The sequence below is a fragment of the Onychostruthus taczanowskii genome, unplaced genomic scaffold (assembly GCF_017590055.1).
Source record: "Onychostruthus taczanowskii isolate IOZ18803 unplaced genomic scaffold, ASM1759005v1 scaffold100, whole genome shotgun sequence".
Classification (NCBI taxonomy): Eukaryota; Metazoa; Chordata; class Aves; order Passeriformes; family Passeridae; genus Onychostruthus; species Onychostruthus taczanowskii.
This window is the reverse complement of record NW_024496527.1, coordinates 1,368,699-1,392,537: the sequence shown is the minus strand read 5'-3', so window position 1 is coordinate 1,392,537 and position 23,839 is coordinate 1,368,699. Positions and strand designations below refer to the sequence as shown.

General features: G+C 51.8%; 1 protein-coding gene across 1 annotated transcript in view; it reads right to left on the bottom strand.

The window, feature by feature from the left end:
• The window catches only part of MDGA2 (MAM domain containing glycosylphosphatidylinositol anchor 2), a 188,856-nt gene extending 168,026 nt beyond the window's left edge, over positions 1-20,830 (bottom strand). Inside the window, exon 1 of the mRNA XM_041409992.1 lies at positions 20,746-20,830. Coding sequence (XP_041265926.1) covers positions 20,746-20,818 — 73 coding nt within the window. The 5' untranslated portion in view covers positions 20,819-20,830. The remainder of the gene's footprint in view (positions 1-20,745) is intronic.
• Positions 20,831-23,839: the final 3,009 nt, after the last annotated feature.

Below are 23,839 nucleotides of genomic sequence, written 5' to 3'. Positions count from 1 at the left end.
TTCCAGTGGAAATACAACATTCCAGGTTTTCCATCAAAGTCCTGCTCACCTCCTCCCGTGTTTTTCCAATCAATCCCATTTTTTGGAGGGGACTGGGGAGGTCAGGAAGCTCTGTCTCAGTGCTTAATTAATATTTGTTTCGCTAAAGCAAGCCATGATTTTGTATTAATTTAATTAATATTACTTTAATATTTATCATTAAATATCATTTCAGTTCTGTAGGACCTACAAATTATGTTGCTATTATATTGATTAAATATTACTTTAATATTTATGATTTGTTATTGATTAAATTAATCTTACTTTAATATTGATTATTACATATATCAATTATCTAGAAGTTATAAAATATATTAACAATTTGCTATTAAATTGATATTACTTTAGTATTTATTATTAAAGATAATAACTATTCTACAGGATCTATAAACAATAAATGGTTTATTATTAAATTATTATTTTAATATTTATAATTAAATATGTCAATTATCTAGAACGCATAAATTCCATGGGTTAATGGAATACTATAATAATATAATTAAGATAAAATTATCTTGATTAAATTAATATTGATTTAATTTTATTATTAAATAATGTAAATTTTATAAAATCTATAAATTCTATTAATAATTTTATATTTATTATAATATTGCTTTAATATTCATTAATAGATATACTATTAATTCTATGGAATTCACAAACTATATTAATGGTTTCGTATTGATTAAATAATATTAATTTACTAGTTATAATTAAATATTACATCAGTTCTACAGAACCTATAGATCATATTATTAGTTCAATATTGATTAAATTAATATCACCTTATCATTAAATATAATATGAATCCTATAGAACCTATAAATGCTAATATTAATTTGATAATAATTAATTTAAATGAGAACTGTTGGGTTATTAGAGGTCATTGTTAACTCCTGACCTTGGCAGCTCCTGGAGCGCGTCACCGCCGGCGCCTTCGGATCAGAATTGTGTGAAAATAGAAACTGTGTCAGCCCCAGATTAACTTGAAAAGCTCCACGGGCTAAAAATAATGAACTCATCTCCATTTTCCCAAGGCAGAAATCCGGGATGGTTTTTAATCCCTTTTCCGGATGGGGAGGAGGAAGTTGGAGCCTCAGTTTTGGATTGGGTTTCAGCCTTAGTTTAAAATCCAATATTTTCTTTGCATTTTTAGGACTAGAACCGCAGATTTCTCTTCTGCCCATACATCCCAGAGATACAGATAGGACGGGCCTAGGACGGGCCTAGGACGGGCCTAGGACGGGCCTAGGACGGGCCTAGGACGGGCCTAGGACGGGCCTAGGACGGGCCTAGGACGGGCCTGAAGAGTTTCACTTAAGCCCAGGTCTAAGGAGCAAATAATCCAAGCTCAACAAGGCAGAACTGGGCTGGAGATGGTGCCAGGCACTGAGGGGAGGGGACAGAGAGGTGACAGATGAGCCTGGAGGTCACCCAGACCACGCTGCCTGTGCAAAGTTGGAGCTCCAAGTAGGACATTCCCGAAGGAATTATTCCAGAAACATCCAGGGATTTATGGCCTCAGGTAATTCCAGTTCTCCTGGAGTGAGCCTTGCCCCACAGGGGACAAGGGACAGCGAGCAGGGAACACACGTGGGGACCTGGCAGCTTCACCAGCACCTTGGATGGAGAAGTTCTACCAAACATCTGCTTTTCCTGAGGAATTCCCTGCGTTTCCAGGGATCCCAAGCTCAGAGGGATGAGCTGAGGAGAACTTCCCAGCAATTCAAAGTGTGGGGATGTTTCCATAGAAAGCAGTGGGAGGCCAATCTTCAGGCAGGCAGCACAGAAAACTTCCCTGGAAGGACATTCCAGACAATCCGCTCAGCCCCAGCCTGGAGCAGGGATGGGAAAATCAGTTATTGGATCAATTTGCCCAGCTTAACCCCAAATCCTGGATTCCCAAACATCCAGGCTGAGAAAGGGAGGGATAAAAATTCCTCAATTCCAGAAATTCTCTCATCCAGAGCTGCTCTTCACCCTCACACCATCCCCAGCTCAGAGGTGCAAATTTCTAATCCCTAATTTGGGCTGAGCCTAATTAAACTCATTAGCAGCTCCCTAAATGAGAAATATTCCTGATGTAGGCATCTTTTATTCCAGAGCTGTAGCAGGACTGATAAGAATGGGGATAATGGGATTGGATTATTCCTTCTGGGAATTGTTCTTCATTTTCCCAGCCTGCCCCAAAATGGGAGGAATTTCTCCATGGAAAGGGTGGAGTCCCCATCCCTGGAATGTCCAAGGTCAGGTTGGACAGGGCTTGGAGCACCCTGGGATAGTGGGAAGTGTCCCTGCCATGGCAGAGGAATGGAATGAGATGATCCTCAAGGTTCCTTCCAGCCTAAACCATTCTGGAATTCTGTGACCAGTCCTGACATGGATTCCATAATTCCTTGTGTTTCTTTCCAACCCTCCAAAAAAAGAAGGGTGTTTCTTTTCCAAGTATTTATTTTCCTGGTTTTTCCCTCAAAAAAAAAAAAACAGGATGCAAACCTCCAAAAAAACCAGAAGGATCCTGGCCCCAAAAAAAGATGGACACAACCCTCCAAAAAAAAAGAAGGATGTTTCTTTTCCAAGTGTTTATTTTCCTGGTTTTTCCCTGAAAACCTACCCCAGTGATGCTGTCCCAGCTCCAGAGCTCATCCAGGAGAGCTGGAGTTCCTCCTCCACTCCCAGGAAGGGAAGGCTTCCCAAACCTCATCCCAAATTCCCTATTTTTCCTAACAGTTTGGCTCCATTATCCACATTATCCATAGCTGTTAATTCACTGCCACCAGCACCCTCAACAGGGATTTTCCAACCCTTTCCCACATGAATCCACCTCAATCCATGACTTATCCTCACCTTCCTTCCACCCTTGGGGATCCATATCCATGAAACTGTTTTTCCTTCATTCCATGAGAAAAACAAAAGAGGCAAAAAAAGGGAAAATTCCAGATTTTTCTCTGTTGGAAAAGCTGAGAAGGAAGGAAAAAAAGCACAGGGAGCGTTTTCAGCCTTCAGGAGAATTTTCCATCACTGGGATAATCCCGACCCAAATTGCAGCTGGCATTGCTCAGGCTCCAAACTGGGAATTGGGAGGAACCTTTCCATTCTCATGGACAACAAATCTGGGAATGACAGGAATTTCTCCAGACTCAAAATTCAGTGGATTAGCCCCAAAATCCTGACAGGATTCCTACCAGGAAGGAAGAGCAGGGATCAGCTGGAATATGGATCCTCAGGCAGAAAATAATTTCTCCAGAGGGGAAAGAAGAAAAATAAATTGGATAAAATGAGGTTTTGGTTGCAAATTTCTTGGATTTTCTGTTGGATTTTTAGATCCTAAATAGGAAGTTCTGAAGGAAAACCTTGTGTCCGAGTGGCAAAGTCAAAATGTTCCCATTAGGAAATGGGAGAGTGGAAAAATCCATAAAAATGGTTTCCCATTTCAGGGTTTTTTTTTCAAAGCAGCTCAGGATTTCAGGGCAGATTCCTAAATAATTCAAAGGAATTGATTGGAATGTTCCACCTCCCCCTCTGGATGGGCTTGAAGCTCCACAGGGAGCTCCAGCCCAGCTCAGATCCCATTCCATGAAATCTCAGCCCAAAGGGGGAGGAGGACATGGTGTCCCTGCTGGAGAAGGGCAGGGACAAGGCCAGGAGATCATCCCAAAATTGCAGCTACACAGGGAAAATCTGGGAATGAGGAGAACCAGAGCCTGGAAACCTTGGTGTGGAAAATAAGGGGTTGAAGCAAGGAGCGTCCATGAAAAAATAAAATAAATATTTAAAACTTACAGGAAAATGGGATCACTGATTATTCCAAGGATGGAGCCAGGCTGGGAGAGCTGGGAATGTTCACCTGGAGAAGAGGAGAACCCAGGGAGAGCTCAGAGCCCCTGGCAGGGCCTGAAGGGGCTCTGGGAGAGCTGGAGAGGGACTGGGGACAAGGATGGAGGGACAGGACACAGGGAATGGCTCCCACTGCCAGAGGGCAGGGATGGATGGGATAGAACTCCCAAGGACCAGGAAAAACCAATTTCCAAGGTGGAAATGAAAATGTAACACCAGCTCAGGGAAAAGCCGCACTTACGGGATTCTGATTTTTTTTTTTTTTAATGGGATATTTTTTTTCCTTCAATCCCACAAAAAGTTAGCCCAGCAATTAAACCACTTTCCTGGATTTTATCTAAACCATTTCCCCCCCAGCTCATGACCTCTGGAATGTCTGAGGATCCAGAAAATTAAAAATAATTAAAATTATCCCAATAATCACTATCAGCACTAATTGGGATTTCCCCTTCTTCCAAGTCCCAGTGACAACGACAATTCCAAGCCTAAAAATTTGGGAGCAGAGGGGTATAAAAAAATCACATTCCATGGGTTTTGTGGGACCAATTGGCAGTGCCCAAATGGTTTGAATTCCCAGGAATTATTAGGAATATCAACAGTGGTCAGGCTTCTAGAGGAATCCTAAAATTACTTAAGTTGGGAAAAACCTTTAGGATCAGAGTCCAACCATGTCCTTAAGTGCCATATCCACATTCTTTTGGGAATATTTCCATGGATAACAACTCCACTACTGACTGGGCAGCCCATTCCAAGTTTTTCCAAGCCTTTCTGGGGAAAAACAATTCCTGATCTTCAATTTGAGCCTCTCCCAGTGTCACTCGAGGCCAATTCCTGGTGGAGCCGCTCTCCTGCTTTCCAGCGTTTCTTGGAAAATTTTCCTCATTTCCTTTGATCAACTGGATCAAAAATAAAACCTTTTCCCTAAAAATAGCAGGGACTGGAATACTCGGCTGATTTTGCAGGGAGCATTTGTGAAGCTGGAATAAAAAGACCCAGCAGCACAAATCCCTGATTCCAGCATCACACACAGGGACAACTTTCCCGTTTTTCCTTCCTCAATCCCAAGGTTTTTTTTTTTTTTGTGGGAAGCATTCCCTTTGTGGTGCAGCTGCAGAAGGTGCTGAAATAATTCTTACCATTCCCATTTTCTGTATAAGGGATGGTTTTCCTATTTTCTGCAGCCAATCCCAGCTTTCTCATGTCCCTACCGGTTGGGACAAAATTCCAGAGGCAAAATTGAGCCTTGGGGATCTTTCCATGAGGTTTTTTTTTGTTGGAATCAGCTGGAAAAGGATCCCCAGGGTCTGGACAACCACTGGCTGTGTTTTGGGACCTTCCTCAAGTGCTTAACCCTTAATTGAAAGAATCAGGAAAGAGAATTCCAGAATATCCCAAATTACCCTGCCAAAAGTGACCTCCGCATCCCACCCTGGGATCACTCCCTATTGCCAATCTCTCGATCATTCCCAGCCCTGGGAAGACTTCCCAAGGCTCAAATCCCTGGGAAGCAAAAATCCCACAGGAGCCACCCCCAGGGGCTTTAAATTCACCCAAAAATACCTGTGGGAATATCATGCCTATGACACTACAGCCTTAGGGAAGAAAGGGTTAAAAATTGGGCTAAAAAGGAAACAACCCCAAACATGGAATGGTTTGGATTGGAAGGGATTTTAAGGATCATCTCATTCCAGCCCTGCCATGGCAGGGACACCTCCCACTGTCCCAGGGTGTCCCTGGCCTTGGGCACTGCCAGGGATCCAGGGGCAGCCACAGCTGCTCTGGCAATTCCAGCCCAGCCAGCAATTCCCAAATCCCAATCTCCCATCCATCCCTGCCCTCTGGCAGTGGGAGCCATTCCCTGTGTCCTGTCCCTCCATGCCTTGTCCCCAGTCCCTCTCCAGCTCTCCTGGAGCCCCTTCAGGCCCTGCCAGGGGCTCTGAGCTCTCCCTGGAGCCTTCTCTCCAGGGGATCATTCCCAGCTCTCCCAACGTGGCTCCATGTGAGAAGCCTCTTCAAATCCTGAAGTTTATTCCATTTTTCCATGATATCCAGGTATTAGGGAACTCTGCACCAACTCAGGATCAAAGCTGACTTCATTGACGTTCCCAGGATTATTTGCTCATTCACTCACACCAGGTCACCTCCAAGGGCACAAATCCTTGGAATCAGGATTGATTATCACTCCACCAAATTAAATCCACAACAAAAATAAAAACCTGGATCATGAACTCCTTTTGCCACTGGAATAAATCAATTTGGGCTCCATTCCCAGCTGCTTTAGCCAAGAAAAAACAGGATTTCAGACGGAGCAGCCCCACACCCTCATCCCATCAGTACCCAGAGCAAAAAACTCCAATCCCAGTTTGAATTCCCAGAATTCCTTAATCATCTCCCCACGACTTGGTTTCCTGGAATATTCCAACAATCCATATTTGCACTCTTAAAACTCCCAGGTCTCTCATCCCTCTGCCAAGGAGGAACAATTTGGCTGCCAGGGAACTCGGAGCTCCAGCAAAAAAATTTGGGAACTCAGCACCAAACGGGCCACTCTGGAATTTGGGCACGGGAAGTCAGAACTCCAGCAGAATTTTGGGAACGCGGCACCAAATGGGCCGCTCTGGAATTTGGGCCAAACGACTTCAAGTGACCCCAGTGCACTTTGGTGGGAACAGCACATGGATCACCCAGGCAGCAGGGAAATCTGGGAATGCAGCCGGCACTTAAGGAGCAATTAAACTTTCAGCGGTTAATGAAGCATTTCTGCAACATCAGCACCCCTGGTCCTGCCGGTGGCAATCCGGAGAGGGAAAAGTGGCTCTTAGTGGGGTCTCCAGGGGAAAATTCCATTAAAACTGTGGATTGGAGCCATTCCATCCTGGATTTGGCGGGATGAGAAGAGGCTGGGCTCTCGCCTGGGGTTGAACCTCATTTTCTCAGCCCCCTCTCCTGGAACATCTCGGGACTTGGATTGGATTTTGTGTTTGGAAATTCAGGAATGAGCATCATGGTGAATTTGTGGGGGTGGAGGTTCTGTTTGCATCTCCTGGTTTTCCTGCTTGGATGCTCCATAAAAAAAGGTTAGATGGACAAATCCATGCAAAACAGCTCCAAAGAAAGCTCTCGGGAGAGAGCATGGCTGGGGCTGAGGGAGAATCCCAAATTTTATAGGAAAAAATGAAATGAAATGTTCACGTGAACAGAAATCCTGGAGAATTCATGGATTTAGGGAAATGGAATATTCACAGGAGACATTCCCTGCAGGGCAGACCCACATTCCCAGCTCCACTGAAAGGGGAGGAATTGTTTTCTATCCATTTCCCCCAGGCATGGAAATCCTTGGTTGCAAAGGGGAACAAGGCAGGCATGGAAAAAGGGAAGTCTTTCCCATTATTTTAGTGTTACCCTGATCCATAATCCCTGCAGAAGATAACTTGGGATACAACCACACACTCCTGATCCAACACAAATTCCCAATTCCTAGCAACCCCAAAAATGGAAAACCTGCTCTTCTCCAAGCAGGGATACAGGAGCACATTCCTAAGGAAAGATGCAGATTAATACTGGATTCAGCATTCCAGTCAGGATCTGAGATCCTCCAAACATTCCTGGGCTCATCCCCAAAATAACTGGGATTGGTTCTGCTGTACAAGAGCCCAGCGGCGCCAAAGTCTCCTTCAGAAAAAAAAAAAAAGGGAACACAGCATTCCAAGGAGGCAGAGATCCATCACTTCATCCACAAAAGTTGGGATTTGATTGGATTTTCCTCTTGTCACAAATCACCTGAAGCCATTGGATGCAAAATAAACCCATAAAACATCCCAGGAAGGGGAGGATGATTTTTCCTTAAGGACACCAATCTGTTTATAAATCCTCCACATGGAAGCTGTCATCCCAAGAAAAGCTCCCAACCCTTCCCCACAGCTCCATTTGTATTCCAACTTATCTGGGAGGATCAGGGAAAACTCGGAGCAGATCAGTGCAGGTGGCAGGGCTAGGATGTGGCCAAACCTTCACTCCCTGCATGGAAAAATCCAAGTTTTCCAACAGATTGGCACTTCCAGCCCCTTCCAGTGCAAGGCAGATCATTCCCTAAAATTGGGATGAGCTGGAAAATGGCTCAGGGATGAGGAGAAGGATTGGAGGTGCTGGAAGTGCCTCAGACCAGAATCCCCCATTCCCTGGGCTGACCGCACACTGTGGGAAAAGGGAAAATGGGAATTCTGCCCCCCTCAACATGGAGCTGCTGGAGTGACCCAGAGGAATCCATGGAGCTGCTCTGGAGCCAGGCTGGGAGAGCTGGGAATGTTCACCTGGAGAAGGGAAGGATCCAGGGAAATACTTGCAGATGGGACCCAAATTTAAATCCAGGCCAGCCCATGGAGCAAAATTCCTCAAAAATATCCCTAAAACCCTCCAAGAGGAGCAAAACCCTGCCCTGAGATCCAGGAAAGGAGAGGAAATTCCAGACTGAGCCTAAAATGAAATCCCAAAAGCAAATCCCAAAGGGAATTATTTTCTGACATGTCCCAGACCTATTTTAGCTCACAGGGATCAGGGAAGAGATCCCAAAAAATCCACACCACCTTTGTTTTGCAGTTGTTTTCTTTTTTTGTCTTTCATCCTTTTAGAGCCCCTGGAATTCCTTCAGGATTAAGTGTGGATGTCCTTGGGATGTTTTCCTTATCCCTGCCCCATTTTTTGGACATGTTTAGGCTCTCTAAAGCCCCAAACTCTTCCAGTCACACCCAAAACCCCACAGAGGCACCCAGAGGAGGGAAAATTCAGGAAGGTTTTTCCACAGGCTAAAGATTCTGTCAAATTCCAATGTCACAGGAAAAAAAAAACTCAGCCACCTCTGGAGCAACCAGAAAATCCAGGTCCATGCATAAAAAAATCCTTGACTCCAGCTGATCCATGGAAATCCTGGGTTTGTGCAGTTGGTCAGGGATTTTAGGAACATTTGGATGTGGAATAACCTCACAACAAGGAGTTAATTAAAGAAGGAATTTTCTGAAGAGGGAAAACGCAATTCCCACTCTCACAAAGGGGGTGGAAATTCCACAACTTAATTGAGAGAATTCAGCCCTTGGGGGACCTTGATTCCATGTGGGATTTTTTTCCCGCTTGGAATCACTGAGGTGGGAAAAGCCCTCCAAGACCAATTCCAACCATTCCCAGCACTGCTAAAGCCACATCCACAGGGATTTTAAATCCCCCCAGGGATGGGCCCTCCAACCCTCCCTGAGCAGTGCCAAGGCCTGACCTCCCTTTCCATGGGGAAATTCCTGCTGTGCCCACCCTGAGCTGCCCTGGCCCAGCCTGAGGCCGTTCCCTCTGCTCCTGTCCCTGTTCCCTGGAGCACAGCCCAAATCCCAGCTGGATACAAACTTCCAGGAGCTAATCACAAATGAACTCCAAACAAAAACTTTTTAACACCAGGATCTGAGCAATTTCAGGATTGGATCCTTTGGAAATGTTGGAGGCGTTTTACAAAGTTTGGGAGCAGCAACAAAGCTTCCTGCAGGAAAATCCACAACATCCCATTCCAGCCCCAGCACTTCCACTGTCCCAGGCTGCTCCAGCACCAGTGTCCAACCTGGCCTTGGGCACTGCCAGGGATCCAGGGGCAGCCACAGCTGCTCTGGCAATTCCAGCCCAGCCACGAATTCCCAAATCCCAATCTCCCATCCATCCCTGCCCTCTGGCGGTGGGAGCCATTCCCTGTGTCCTGTCCCAAGTCCCTCTCCATGGAATCATTCCTCTTCCCAGCTCCACTCCATCTTCCAACTCCTCTTCCCATTCCAGCTGAAATGAATCCCAAAGTCCTCTCAAAGTTTTCCTCACTCTGCCAATCCAAAACACCACCTCATTCCCTCTTTTCTCAAAGGATCCTGATAACATTTTCCATAATAAGAAAAGATCAACACAAGGACCTGGAGCAGAGGAAATTCCCAACCATTCCCAATCCATCAGCACAGCTCAGGGATCACCAATTCATCCTCAAGCCTCCCAGTGTGAGTCCAGTGAAGACTTTCCAGATCCAAACATCCAAATTCCTTTGGATCAGGACTTTGAGGACATCCAACAAGCCTGGAAAGGCTCATCCCATTCCAGTCCAGGAACGCCTTCCACTGTCCCAGCTCAAACCCCATCCAACCTGGCCTTGGACACTTCCAGGGATCCAGGGGCAGCACAGCTGCTGGGAATTCCATCCCAGCCACAAATTCCCAATAGCCCATCCCTCCCCACCCTCTGGCACTGGGAAGCCATTCCCCGTGTCCTGGCACTCTCCAGGCCTTATCCAGACATGGATTCTCCCACATCCCTGATTTTTCCTGACCAAATTTCCAATGCAGAGTCAGGATAAGGAAAAGCTCATTGGTTATCCAGGGTTCACTGGTTTATCCCATCACAGTTGTCCCATCCACAAATCCCCAAACAGCTCAAGCACAGCACAGAACCTTTAATTTCTCCCCAAAAAATCAGCTGGAAACTCCCACCCAGCAGTGAAGAATTCCACAGCTTTCCCAGCAAACAGAAAAAAGGAAGGATCCCATTTATTCCTTAAACACCCTGATTTCATGCCTGCCTTCATTCCTACAATTTCCCACAAACCCTAAAAAATATCCAGGAGCTGCTTTCCCTCAGCACATCCAGGAAAGGGCTCTTAGGGGAGGTGGGAAAACCCAGAGGAGAAATCCCACTGGATTTTCCCAGGTGGGAGTTTGGTTGCAGGGTATTGACACTGCACTTCTAAAAAACCCCAGAATTTTGAGGGATTTTTTTTTTTTTTTTTTGGAGCACGGAGTAGCTTTGGGCAATAAATGTTCTTTTTCTCAGGATTGGGATCCCAGCAGGAAAATTCCGGGGGTTTTGGTGCCTGAGGTAAAGCTAAGCTTGGCTATAAGGCAAGAACAGTTTAATTAAACTAACGAGATCCAATTAGTGCTCGTGGAGCTTGGAGCAGCCTGGGATGGGGAGAAGCTTCCCTGGTTGTGGAAGGGGTGGGAATGGGATGGTCCTTTTTTTTTATTCAAGGTCCTTTCCCACCCAAACCATTCCAGGGGGCATTTTTCCCTCATATTTTATTCTTTCAAGGCTTTTCAGCCTGGCTGAGCACAGATTGCTGCGATCTGCTGGCGTGTGGAATTCTGCGCTTGGAAAAGAGCTGGCACTGTCTGGATGTTCCCACTGGCCCAGGAACCCGTGGATACCAACCCAGGGTGAATTCCACCCCATAAATTTGGAAAATGCTTCTTAATTCATCATTTCAGTCCCGTTTTCTGCTGGCACAAACCATTCATGGAACCGTGGAATATCCCAAGGTGCAAAGAACCCACAAGGATCAAATCCGACTCCTGGAAATCCCAAAAATTCCAGCTCCATCAGCACCCACAGCCAGGTGACATTAATTAACTGATAATTAATTAGTTGGTGTCAAAACACAACAAATTTATTTGTAATAGAACCCAGCTGGGATCAGGAGCCTCTGGCCAAAGATCCCAAAAGGATAAAATCCAACTCCTGGCCCTGCAGAGGAAAATTCCAAGAATCCCAGCTCCATCAGCCAGGTGACATTAATTAGCTGATAAATAATTGGTGTCCCAATGCTACAAATTTAGGCTTGATAGAGCCCAGCTGGGATCAGAAACAAATCCCACAGGGATCAAATCCCACTCCTGGCCTGGCTCAGAAATATCCCAACATTCCAGTTCCATCAGCACCCACAGCCAAGTGAAACTAATTAATTATCAATTAATTAGTGTCCCAATACAACAAATTCAGGTTGGATAGAGCCCAGCTGGGATCAGGAGCCTGTGGTCAGAAATCCCATGGGGATCAAATCCAACTCCTGGCCCTGCAGAGGAAATTCCCAACAATTCCAGCTCCATCAGCACCCACAGCCAGGTGACATTAATTAACTGATTATCAATTAATTGGTGTCTAAACACAACAAATTTAATTTTAATAAATTAAATAGCCCCACTGGGATCAGGAACAAGGCCAAGGAACAAGCCCAGCCTCGCTCATCCCAAATAAATCATTCCAAAGACCTCCAGCTCCCTTCCTGCCCGTGGCACGTGCACAGCCTGGTTTAAAAACCCAGGAATTCCTGGAAAAGGCTGGGATTTCTCCTGTTGGATTGGGAGCAGCTCCTTCCTCACCCACCCAAGACGTGGCTCCATCCTTCCCTCTCCTCCCACCAAACTTTTGTTCCAGCAAGAAAAGGGACGGATTCCAAAGGCTGACATATTCCATGAATTCCTGATTTTTGAATAACTGGAGAACATCTCAGTGTTGTGACAGCTCTGAAGTGAAACTCCTCAGTTCTGAAAGTTCTCTTCTGTTTTATAACGCAGAACTCGTGCGGAAAAACAAAAACACCAAATTCCCAAGGCAGAGTAATTCCCAGCACGTTCCCACTTTTCCAGGTGATTTTTCTGACCACCTGGGATAACTCCTGCAAGTCACAATTTATCCCAGAACCCCTTAGGTCAACGACAGAAATCCTAAATCAGCCTCATCCCAGAGACCCCAGATCCCTTAAAACCTCTTTTTTCTCCCACATTTCCTGGAATTCACTCAATCCACATGGGAGAACAATTCCAGAGGCAACCCTGGGAGCAGAACCCCCCTTCCAGCCCCACAAAAGCTGCTCCAGGATCTTCACCCCCCAAAAAAAACCCCAGCTGCTCCAGGACCTTTACCCGCCCCCCCCCCAAAAAAAAAAAGGCCCAAAAATGGAGCACAACAAGGAAATCCCCTCCCTGTTTTAATTTACTTGGAATTGAATTTCTTTTTCTAGGAAAACACTGGATTTTCCAAAATTCACCTGCGATAACTCTTGGACATCTTAATTTACCCCAAAACCCACAATTTTGCCCATTACAATCAACATCAGAAATCCTAAACCAGCCTCTTCCCAGAGGCTCCAAATTCCTTCAAAATTTCTTTTTCTCCCTGGAATTCCATCAATCCACGTGGGATAACCCAGAGGCAACCCTGGGAGCAGAACCCCCCTTCCAGCCCCACAAAAGCTGCTCCAGGATCTTTGCTGGAATCCCACAGAAAAACCTGGAGCACAACAAAGGAATTCCCTCCCTAATTTATTTAGAACTTCACATCCAGGAAAATCGGGATTTCCCACCCACCTTTCCCTCCCCTCTCAGGCAAGTAAAGGATTTTAATAAAAAAATAAAAACTTACATCGGGAAAAGCAGGATAACTGGAGCAGCCAGATGTACCAGCTCCTTCCAAGGTGTTTTTTGGGAATTAAACCAAGCTCCCAGCTTTAAGTAATGGTCAGGATTAGTTCCAGGTGGGAGGAGTTTTTAAAAAAAAGGGAGTGGGAGCAGCTCTGGTTGATTGGTTAAGGAGGTGCTCCAGCTGCAGCAAATTGGGATAATTCCCATTTTTCTGCATCTCATCCTACAGGAGGGACAGCTCAGAAAAAAGGGAATGACATTGTTAAACTAAAACCTATCCCAAAATCTCCTGTGGCAGCATTCCCATATGGGTTTGAGCCTTGCAGTGTAACACTTCCCTAATTTCTGGATTGCTCCATGTTCCATCAAAACAGTGCTGAAAAATCAGGAAAATGGGAAGGGAGTCCAATATCCCGGGAGCAGAGTTTCCACTTCCAGGGAAAACAGCCTCCAATCCCGTGGTGATCCCAATTCCTGAACCTCCTCTCCCCTGGAATATTCCCTTAATTCCTTACTCATATTCCAGAGGTGCAAATTCTCCCAGTTTTCAGCTCAGGGGGAAGCTGGAAGCTGTTGATGGAATATCTGGGATGGGATCCACGATGGAAGTGGATGGGATGCAGTGGGAATACGGGAAGGAACAACCCCCAGCCCATCCCTTTCCCTCCTTCCTCCTGCTCCTCACTCCCATTTTCCCTTTCCCAGCACAAAAAGCCATGGATGGCACAGCTGGGATGCCAAAAATCCCTTTTTTTCTTTTTTAATCCTATGGAAATCCAGGAATTTTTCAGGTATCCAGCTCCCTTTTTATCAAGGACTGTCATAAAGAGTGCAAATGGAAAAGGGGTGATATTTATGGGATAAAGGGATACCAAGGCAGGAGAGACTGGATAAAATGGTGTTGTTATAAATATTCCATTATTTGGGAATTTCATCAATTCCTCAGATTGGATCATCCTTCCCAAAAGGCTTGACTGGAATACAAACCATCCCAATTCCCTGCAGGCACATTCCAGCTCCCATCACTTCCCAAGGGTTCCCAGCTGAAAATCCTTGGGAAAATCCTTCACAAGGATCTCCCTGATGCCAGAAATCCCAAGGAAAACCTCATACCCTCCCAGGGGGGGAGATCCATGCAGGATCCCTCTGGAAGCACCTGATTATCCCAGAGCCTGCCCAGCCCTGCCCAGTCACCCCAACAATCCTGGGAACAACCCCACTGCCCATCCCTGGGAATATTTTCCAGGTTTATTTTCCAAATATTCCTGGAATATTTTCCACATATTTTCCAAATATTTCCTGGAATTCTGGCAGCCTCAGGAATGTGACGCTTCCTGTATTCAGATCCCAGCACGATCTGGGGGAAGAACTTTTCCCTGAGATCCAACAAAAAATTCCTGTGAGGAATTTCAAGTGGTCCTTCCATATTCCATGGAAGGAGGAATCTCATGGACAGCCTGATCCCACATCTTGGGGAAAAATTCCTCATCCCAGAAGAGCCCAGATTCAAAATCTATCTGGGAAGAGCCAAGTGAGTGCCCTCCATTCCCAGCTATTTTGGGAGAGGAGATTATTTATGGAAAAGGCAGGAAATAATTCCTCTGGATCCAGACAGGGCTCGGAATTGGAAAGAGGGACTATAAAAGGATCAAGGAGCAGATGGGGTGGGATTTGTCAGGAACCGAGGGAAGGGTGATGGAGCAGCAGCATCCCAAATATCCAGCATGTGATAGATCCTAAAATCCCCTTTCTCCAAAAAAAAAATTCCTTCCTAACTATGAAAAATATGGGAAATAAACAATTTCGTCCCTGAGCCCATCCAGGTCAGGGAGAGTGGGATTATCCCATCCCAAAGGGATTTTCCCACTGGAAGAAGGGGATTTCATGGAGGAGACCCCATTCCCTACAAGAATACTCCTGGATATAATCCATATAATAATCCTATATAATCCATATATGGATTGACAGGGATCAATCAGCCCTTCACTGGTGGGAATCCCTAAAAAAATTTGAGGAATGTGAAAGACAGAACTGAACTTTAATCCTTTCTGTTTCATCCCAAACATCCGGCATGAGACCAGGCTCCCAAAATCCCCTTTCCCCAAAAAAAAAAAAAAACCAAAAAATCCTTCCCAGGTATAAAACCATGGGATATAAGCAATTTTGTCCCTGAGCCCATCCAGGTTAGGGAGAGTGCTTCCCAAATCCCAGAGATTTTCCTACTGGAAGAGGGGGTTTCATGCAGGAGATCCCATTCCCTACAAGAATACTCCTGGATATAATCCATATAATAATCCTATATAATCCATACATGGACTGACAGGGATCAATCAGCCCTTCACTGGCAGAAATCCCAAATAATTTTGAGAAATGTGGAAGACAGAACTGAACTTTAATCCTTTGTGTTTCATCCCAAATATCCATGAGACCGGACTCCCAAAATCCCTTTTCTTTAAAGAAAAAGATAATTCCTTCCCAGCTATAAAAAATATGGGAAATAAACAATTTTGGCCTTGAGCCCATCAGGATTAGGGCGAGTGCTTCCCAAATCCCAAAGGGATTTTCCCACTGGAAGAAGGGGATTTCATGGAGGAGACCCCATTCCCTACAAGAATACTCCTGGATATAAGCCATTTATGGACTATATAATCCATATAATCCTATATAATCCATGTATGGATTGACAGGGATCAATCAGCCCTTCACTGGCCAAACTCCCAAATAATTTTGAGGAATGTGGAAGGCAGAATGAACTTTAATTTCCATTTCCTTTTTCAGACTGCTCAGAATTTAACTGGATTTTGCTCTTCTGAGCCCCAGGAATTTTAATTTTTGGTGGTTTAAGATTTTCCTTGCCAGATTCCCTCCAAATTTCCCTCCCATGGAATCAAAGGCAACGTTTTGACCCCGCAGCCCGCGGGAGGCAGGGCTGGGATGCAGCTCCCGGCATTCCAGGAGGATCCTTGGAGCTCTCCACACATCCCGGGATGCACCAAACCTCAGGGAAGTTTGGGCTCAGCTTAAATCCCACACATTTACCGAGTTTAAATCAAATGGAAACCTCAACATTCTCACCCTGAGCCCCAAATCACCGCCTGAACCAACACCTGAACCCACAAAGTTCCCCCTCCCGGAATTCCGGAATTCCCACTTCCATCCATGGGAGCAGAGTCCATCCCAACTCCTTGGCTATCCATGGATTCTCCCCCTCTCTGGGAGCTGAAGCTCATCCCAGAAATCCCCGTGAGTAGGAGGAGGAGGAGGAGATCCTAGTCCAGGGCTCAGGGAAGAGTTAAAATTCCCAAGGATCCGCAGGAGTCCTGGAGCAGGCGCGGGAGGAGCGCAGCTGCCCCTGCGGCAGCGCATAATTCCTGCCCTGTTCCCAGGGACGCTTCCCTGGCACAAAGTCGGGAATTGTGCGGGGTTAAAGCACCCCGGACAAGGCCGGCATTCACCCAGCCAGGCCGGCAGCGCCACGGAAATATCCCCCGTGGAAATATCCCCCGTGGAAGTACAATCCATGGAAATATCCTCCACTGGGACCGCTGGTCCAGAGCTTTCCCTGACCGCTGATCCAGAGGTTTTCCCAACAAGGAGCCAGCACTTCTAATGAGCCAAACGCTCTCCCTCCCAGTGATTTTGTTTTCCCATCCCTCCCCTCATCCTTCCAATCCACTCGCTGGATCCGTAAAAATGTTGGGAAAGGCCACTCCCAGTTCCAAAGGCAGCGCTCCTTAATCCCTCCGGGATCGAAGCCCCGGGGAATTATCCCAGCATCACAAAGAGGCGGCCGCAGGGGTGGAAGATCTTTCCCAGATCTTTGCCAGATCATTCCCAGATCTTTCCCACCTCATTCCCTGATCTTTCCCAGCACCATCTGCCCCTGCTTCAACCTCCCCCGGGCTCCAAGGAGCTCCAGCATCCCCCACTCCAGCTGGATCCCGGGAAAAAGGAGCAGCTCCAGGCTTTGGGATGCCCAATTCCAATTTTCTTTGGAAAAGCCGCAGCTGCAATGAGGGTTGAGGCCGTTGGATGACATTTGGTGCTTGGATCAATCAGGACAAGTTCCCTGGAATTTAACACCTTAAATACCTTCAATTCCAGGCATTTTGAACCAGCAATGGGAAAACACCTGGAAGCCTCGTTATTCCCAATGGGAAAACACTTGGAAGCCTCGTTATTCCCAATGGGAAAACCCCCGAAAGCCTTGTTGTTCCCAAGGCTGTGGATGCTTTTCCCAAAATTTTGCACACCCAGATTTGGTGCAGAGCCTCAGGAAGGCTCTGACATTCCTGAGAATGGTCAACACTCATTCCACGAGAGATTCCAGGAGGAATTCCGAGCCATCCTGAGGTTCTCCACGGCTGCAGACAGGATACTGAGCCCTGTTCCCTGCAGGAGCTGGCTTAAGGCAGCGTGGGGGTGGCACGGAGGGGTCCCTGTCACCCTCACACCCTTCCTGTGCCACACCTGGTGTTCCCAGGCATGGAAAACATCCTGGGGGGCTGCTCTGCTTAATTCCAGCTGAAATCATGGAAAAATTCCTAAAATCTCTTCAAAGGAGTGGATAAACCCCAGCCCAGTGAGCCAGGGATCTCAGAGGGGGCTGCACCCCCTGTGTGACCCCCCATGGGATCAGGGGATCCCACAGCAGGATCCCACCCAGGGGATCCCACAGCTGCTCCCAGATTCCTGTCACCACCTGGAATCAGCTTCCCTGGGTCAGGAAGTGTTGGCTTTGCCACTGGAGCCAGCCCTGCCAGGACTGTCACTCCACCAGAGCCTCACTCCAGCGAGGTCCCCCCCATTCCCAGGATTTTTCCAGCCCCCACCCCAGAGGTGCTGGAAGTGCTCAGGCTCTCCAGGCTCCTGCTCAGGAATTCTCTGGGCTCTTCCTCACTCCACAGGGCACAAAATGGGACCCCAAATTCCTGGTGAGCCCCCCCTCGGCCGAGGCAGCTCAGGAACAAACCCAAAAATCCTTCTCCACTCTCTCAAAATTCCCATTTTTTGCTGAGCAGCCTGAGCTGTTAAAAACTCTCTGTGCCCACCTTGGCCTCTTCGCTGAGCCATTTTTTTCCTCTGGAAATTGGAAGTTGGGTAAAAGGAGAGCCATCATGTCCTGAATCCCTACATTTTCTGCTTTATTAACAGCGCGACTCATGCAACATTGAAAGGGGAGGAAACGTGCACAGATCTTGAGTTGTTCTCGATCTTTGGCCAGGAAAACAGGGAGAGCTGAGGAACTGCACGAATTCCCAAGGATTTCAGCAGCTCTGCTCTCCCCCACCCCCTGAGGAAGCAGAGCTTGGGCTGGGCCTGCCCTGCTCCCAGTTCTCCCAGTTCTCCCAGTTTCGTGCTGGTTTCCCTTTAGGATCCCAGTTTTCCATCCCAGCTGTAGCATTCCAAGAGAACAGAGGGAAGTTGCGGAGGTGCTGCCCAGCCAAACCTGGAGTTTAAACGAACCCGGAATCAGCAAACGGGGGATTTATTTTGCATTTAAAGGCGGCGGAGCCGCTCTCGGGGTGGGCACGGGCGGTGCCGTGCCAGGCTCCGTGCCAGCACCTTCCCGCACCTCCGGAGCCACCGGAGCATCCAGGGCTGGAAAACAGCCTGGGAGAGCCGTGCCAAGGACAGGTGGGATGAGCCAGGGAGGAGCTGGGAGCAGCAGCCGGAGCCTGAGGGATGGGTCTGAGCCACCTGCAGGGCTGGGAATATCAACAGGGAGCAGGGATGGATTCCAGGCTGCTCCTTCCCCTCGCCACCTTCCTCACGGAGAGGCTCTGGAGCTGTGCCCGCTCCCAGAGGAGCACAGAAACGAGGAACAAGTGTTAACATGGCAAGACACCTCCCCGGCAGCACCACGCTCACAAGCAGAGCTGCCAGGCTCTGGAAATCGTAAAAAAAAAAAAAAAAAAAGGCCAAAAAACTTGTTAAAATCCTACAAACCGATTTTTCCAAAGCAACGAGATCCAGGCAGGTTCCCTCTCGCAGGCTGGGGCTCACTTTGGATAATCTGCAGGCTCCAGCCTTGCCATCCTCCTTTCCCAAAATGGCCCCACTGCACCGGGGGCTGCAGGCACACCCCAGGCTTGGATATTTTTTTTTTCTTTTTTTTTTTTTTTTTTTTGTCCACATTCTCGAGCCGACCTTCAGCAGCCGATGAAAGCACCCAAATTCCCGGGGCACCGCTCTCGAGCACAAAGCACGGCTGAGCTCACAGCGCTCAGCTCTCAGCCTAAATCAGGAGGAGGAAGCGGCAGCAGCAAAGTCTGACTCCGAGCCCCACAGCCCGGAGCTGAGCCCGCATCTCCTCCCTCCAGCCCCCACCTCGCTGTTCCTGAACAAGCCCTCTCCTATTCACGGCAGCCGCTGCTCTTCCAGAGCATCCAACAATATGTGCCTGTGTGCCGGGGGAGGCAGGGAGCCGCTGCCAGAGAGAGATCCGCACCAGCCGCGCAGCCCCCGCCAGCCGAGCCCCTCCGGCATCGGCGGTCACGTCCAAATTTTGCAAATTTAAGGAGGAAAATAAAAAAAGAAAAAAAAAAGGGGGGGGGGGGATGAGTCTCTAAGTGAGGCTCCCTTCCCGGTTGGAAGTGAATACGGGAGTGCGGGAGCGGACGGGCTCGGAGGAGGCAATGTCACACGAAGCATTTACTGGGAGATTCGTGAATCTCCTTCCTCAGCCCCGGGTGCCAGAGCTGCCGGCAGCACCGCACCGCCGCCGAGCCGCTTACATAACCCCCCCGCCCGGCCGGGCAGCACCGGCAGCGGGGCATCATTAGGAACGGGGTGTCACGGGGGACGGGGCATCACCGGAAACGGGGCAGCACCGGGATCGGGGTATCACCGGGAATGGGGCATCACTGGGAACGGGGCATCACCGGGAACGGGGCATCACTGGGAACGGCGCATCACCGGGAATGGGGCAGCACCGGGAACGGGGCAGCACTGGGATCGGGGCATCACCGGGAACGGGGCATCACTGGGAACGGGGCATCACTGGGAACGGCGCATCACCGGGAATGGGGCAGCACCGGGAACGGGGTATCACCGAGAATGGGGCAGCACGGGGAACGGGGCATTGCCCGGAATAGAGCATCACCGGGAACGAGGCATCGCCGGGAACGCGGCAGCGCCACAACCGGGGCATCACCGGGAATGGGGCAGCACCGGGAACGGGGCAGCACCGGGAACGGGGCATCGCCACAGCCGAGGCACCACCGCGGCCGAGGCGGGGCCGGCGACGGGGCACACACCGGGCAGCATCCCGGCCGCGCAGCCCGGCTCTCCCCGCCGCTGGGCTCCGGGCAGCGCCGAGCCGGGGCCACCTCGAGGGCGCGGGGGCTCGGGGGAAGCAACAAGACCGCGGCCCCAGCGCGGAGCGGGCGATGCCGCCGGTGATGTGCAAGTCACGGGCGGGGGGCAGCGGGGCCGGGGCAGCGGAGCCGCCCGCCCGCGGGGTCCGCGCGCCCCCGGCGGAGCCCCGGGAAGTTTGCGGCGCCTTCGCCCCCGCCCCTGGCTCCGCGGCCGCGGGCGGCAGCGCCGCCGGTAACAAGTGCTGCGGCCGCGGGCGCGGAGGAGCCCCGCGGAGGCGGCGNCCCCCCCCGCCCTTCCGCCCCGGCGACAGTCGCGACAAGGTCACGCGGCGCCCCGGACTCACCGTACACCCCTTGGCCGGAGCTGCCCTCCAGCAGAACCGTCAGCAGCCCCAGCAGCCCGATCGCTACATCCATCTTCACGTGAGCATCCACATATCCAGCCCGCCTCCTCCTCCTCCTCCTCCCGCTGCGCAGCGGGAGCGGCGCGGGGCGAGCCCCGCTCAGAGCGAGCCCCCGGCAGCGGCAGCCCCCGCACCCCCTCCGGGCCGCGGCCCCCTCAGAGCTCCGGCCGCCGCGTGGCCGCGGGATGCGCGGTGTGGTCGCGCCGCTCCGGGATGCGCGCAGCGCTGGGACCCGCGTGGAGCCGGTGCGTGGGGCTCTGGCCCTCTCTGGCCCGGGTACGCGGAGCGCTGTGAGCCGGGATGCGCGGCGCCGTGCGGCTCGCACGGAGCAGGGCTGCGCGGGGCGTGGCGGCGGCCGGGCCCGTGGCGGGGGCGGCGCGGGGCTCCCGCGGCCGCGCTGGGTGCGGGTGCGCTGCCGTGCGAGCGCGGGGGAGCGGGCGCGAGTGGCGGCGGCGGGGCCGTCACGTTGTGCTATACGTGCGGGGCCGGCAGCCGCAGCCCGGCGACGTCAAAGCTGCGTGGCTGCTGCTGCTGCTGAGCGCCTTCCTCCGCCTCCTCCTCCTCCTCCGCCGCCACCGCCCCCCGTGGCCCCGCGGCTCCGCCGCCGCCGCCGCCGGGCGCGCGTGGCCGCGGGATGCGCGGTGTGGTCGCGCCGCTCCGGGATGCGCGCAGCGCTGGGACCCGCGTGGAGCCGGTGCGTGGGGCTCTGGCCCTCTCTGGCCCGGGTACGCGGAGCGCTGTGAGCCGGGATGCGCGGCGCCGTGCGGCTCGCACGGAGCAGGGCTGCGCGGGGCGTCCCGCTCTGTCCCGGGTCCTGCTCTGTCCCGGGATGCGCGGCACGGCCCCGCTCTGTCCCGAGTCCCGCTCTGTCCTGGGATGTGCGGGCTGTCCCGCTCTGTCCCGGGTCCTGCTCTGTCCTGGGTCCCGTTCTGTCCCGGGTCCCGCTCTGTCCCTGGTCCTGCTCTGTCCCGGGATGTGCGGGCTGTCCCGCTCTGTCCCGGGTCCTGCTCTGTCCCAGGTCCCACTCTGTCCCGGGATGCGCGGCACGACCCCGCTCTGTCCCGAGTCCCGCTCTGTCCCGGGTCCCGCTCTATCCCGGGTTCTGCTCTATCCCGGGTCCGCTCTGTCCCGAGTCCCCGCTCTGTCCCAGGATGCGCGGCACGGCCCCGCTCTGTCCCGGGATGCGCGGTGCGGTCCCGCTCTGTCCCGGGCCCCGCTCTGTCCCGGGATGAGCGGGCGGTTCCGCTCTGTCCCTGGTCCCGCTCTGTCCCCCCGCCCGCTCTGTCCCGGGATGCGCGGTGCGGCTGCCGTGCGAGCGCGGGGGAGCGGGCGCGAGTGGCGGCGGCGGGGCCGTCACGTTGTGCTATACGTGCGGGGCCGGCAGCCGCAGCCCGGCGACGTCAAAGCTGCGTGGCTGCTGCTGCTGCTGCTGCTGAGCGCCTTCCTCCGCCTCCTCCTCCTCCTCCTCCGCCGCCGCCGCCCCCCGTGGCCCCGCGGCTCCGCCGCCGCCGCCGCCGGGCGCGCGTGGCCGCGGGATGCGCGGTGTGGTCGCGCCGCTCCGGGATGCGCGCAGCGCTGGGACCCGCGTGGAGCCGGTGCGTGGGGCTCTGGCCCGCTCTGGCCCGGGTGCGCGGAGCGCTGTGAGCCGGGATGCGCGGCGCCGTGCGGCTCGCACGGAGCAGGGATGTGCGGGCTGTCCCGCTCTGTCCCGGGTCCCGCTCTGTCCCGGGTCCTGCTCTGTCCTGGGTCCCGTTCTGTCCCGGGTCCCGCTCTGTCCCTGGTCCTGCTCTGTCCCGGGATGTGCGGGCTGTCCCGCTCTGTCCCGGGTCCCGCTCTGTCCCGGGTCCTGCTCTGTCCCGGGTCCTGCTCTGTCCCGGGATGCGCGGCACGGCCCCGCTCTGTCCCGAGTCCCGCTCTGTCCCGGGATGCGCAGGGCGCCCCGTTCTGTCCCGGGTCCCGTTCTGTCCCGGGTCCTGCTCTGTCCCGGGATGCGCGGCACGGCCCCGCTCTGTCCCGGGATGCCCGGCATGGCCCTGCTCTGTCCCGGGATGCGCGGTGCGGTCCCGCTCTGTCCCGGGCCCCGCTCTGTCCTGGGATGCGCGGCACGGCCCCGCTCTGTCCCGGGATGCGCGGTGCGGTCCCGCTCTGTCCCGGGCCCCGCTCTGTCCTGGGATGCGCGGCACGGCCCCGCTCTGTCCCGGGATGCGCGGTGCGGTCCCGCTCTGTCCCGGGCCCCGCTCTGTCCCGGGATGAGCGGGCGGTTCCGCTCTGTCCCGGGATGCGCGGCACGGCCCCGCTCTGTCCCGGGATGCGCGGTGCGGTGCGGTGCGGTGCGGTGCGGTGCGGTGCGGTGCGGACGATGAGGGGCGCCCTGAGCCCGCGCTGCGCTCCCGGCCCGAGGGTCCGTCCCGGGCTCTGAGCCCGCTGTCCCCCCGTGTCCCGCGTTCCACCCCGCTCCCTCCCTGCCCGGTGCAGCGGCACCCCCGGGGCTCAGACCCCGCTGCTTCCCCATCCCCGGTGGGTTAAACCCCTGTGCTTGCTCCAGGCTGCGTCCCAGGGCACGGAGCTGAGGCCTGTCACCACCCCGGAGTGACAGAGGGGCACAGGGAGGTGACAAGGCCGCTGCTCTCTGTGTCTGAGCCAGCTGAGGCGCCTCAGCCGCTGGGTTTTATCAGGTTATTCTCCCTTTAGGAATCTCGAATACTTGAGATCCCTGACTGGCTCCCAGCCCCTTCCCAGCTTCCTGATGTCCCTACATTTGTTCTGGTCAAAGTCTCTTCTCTCCAATTCCTCAGAACAAACCAAGGATTTTTATGGAAAAGGCTGCCCCTGTCTTCCCTTTTTCCTGGATTTCTCCAAGGATTGCCCCGAACCTGTGGGCACCTTGGGCACTGATGCAGCCCCTCTGCCTGCACCAATAAGGACTCGTGCTCCAGGCCAGGACAGTGACAGTGCTTGGAAGGGACAATTGCACTGTCAGGGTTTTTGTCACCCCACAGGACGCTGCTAACAAGGCTGGGACTCTTCCCGAGCT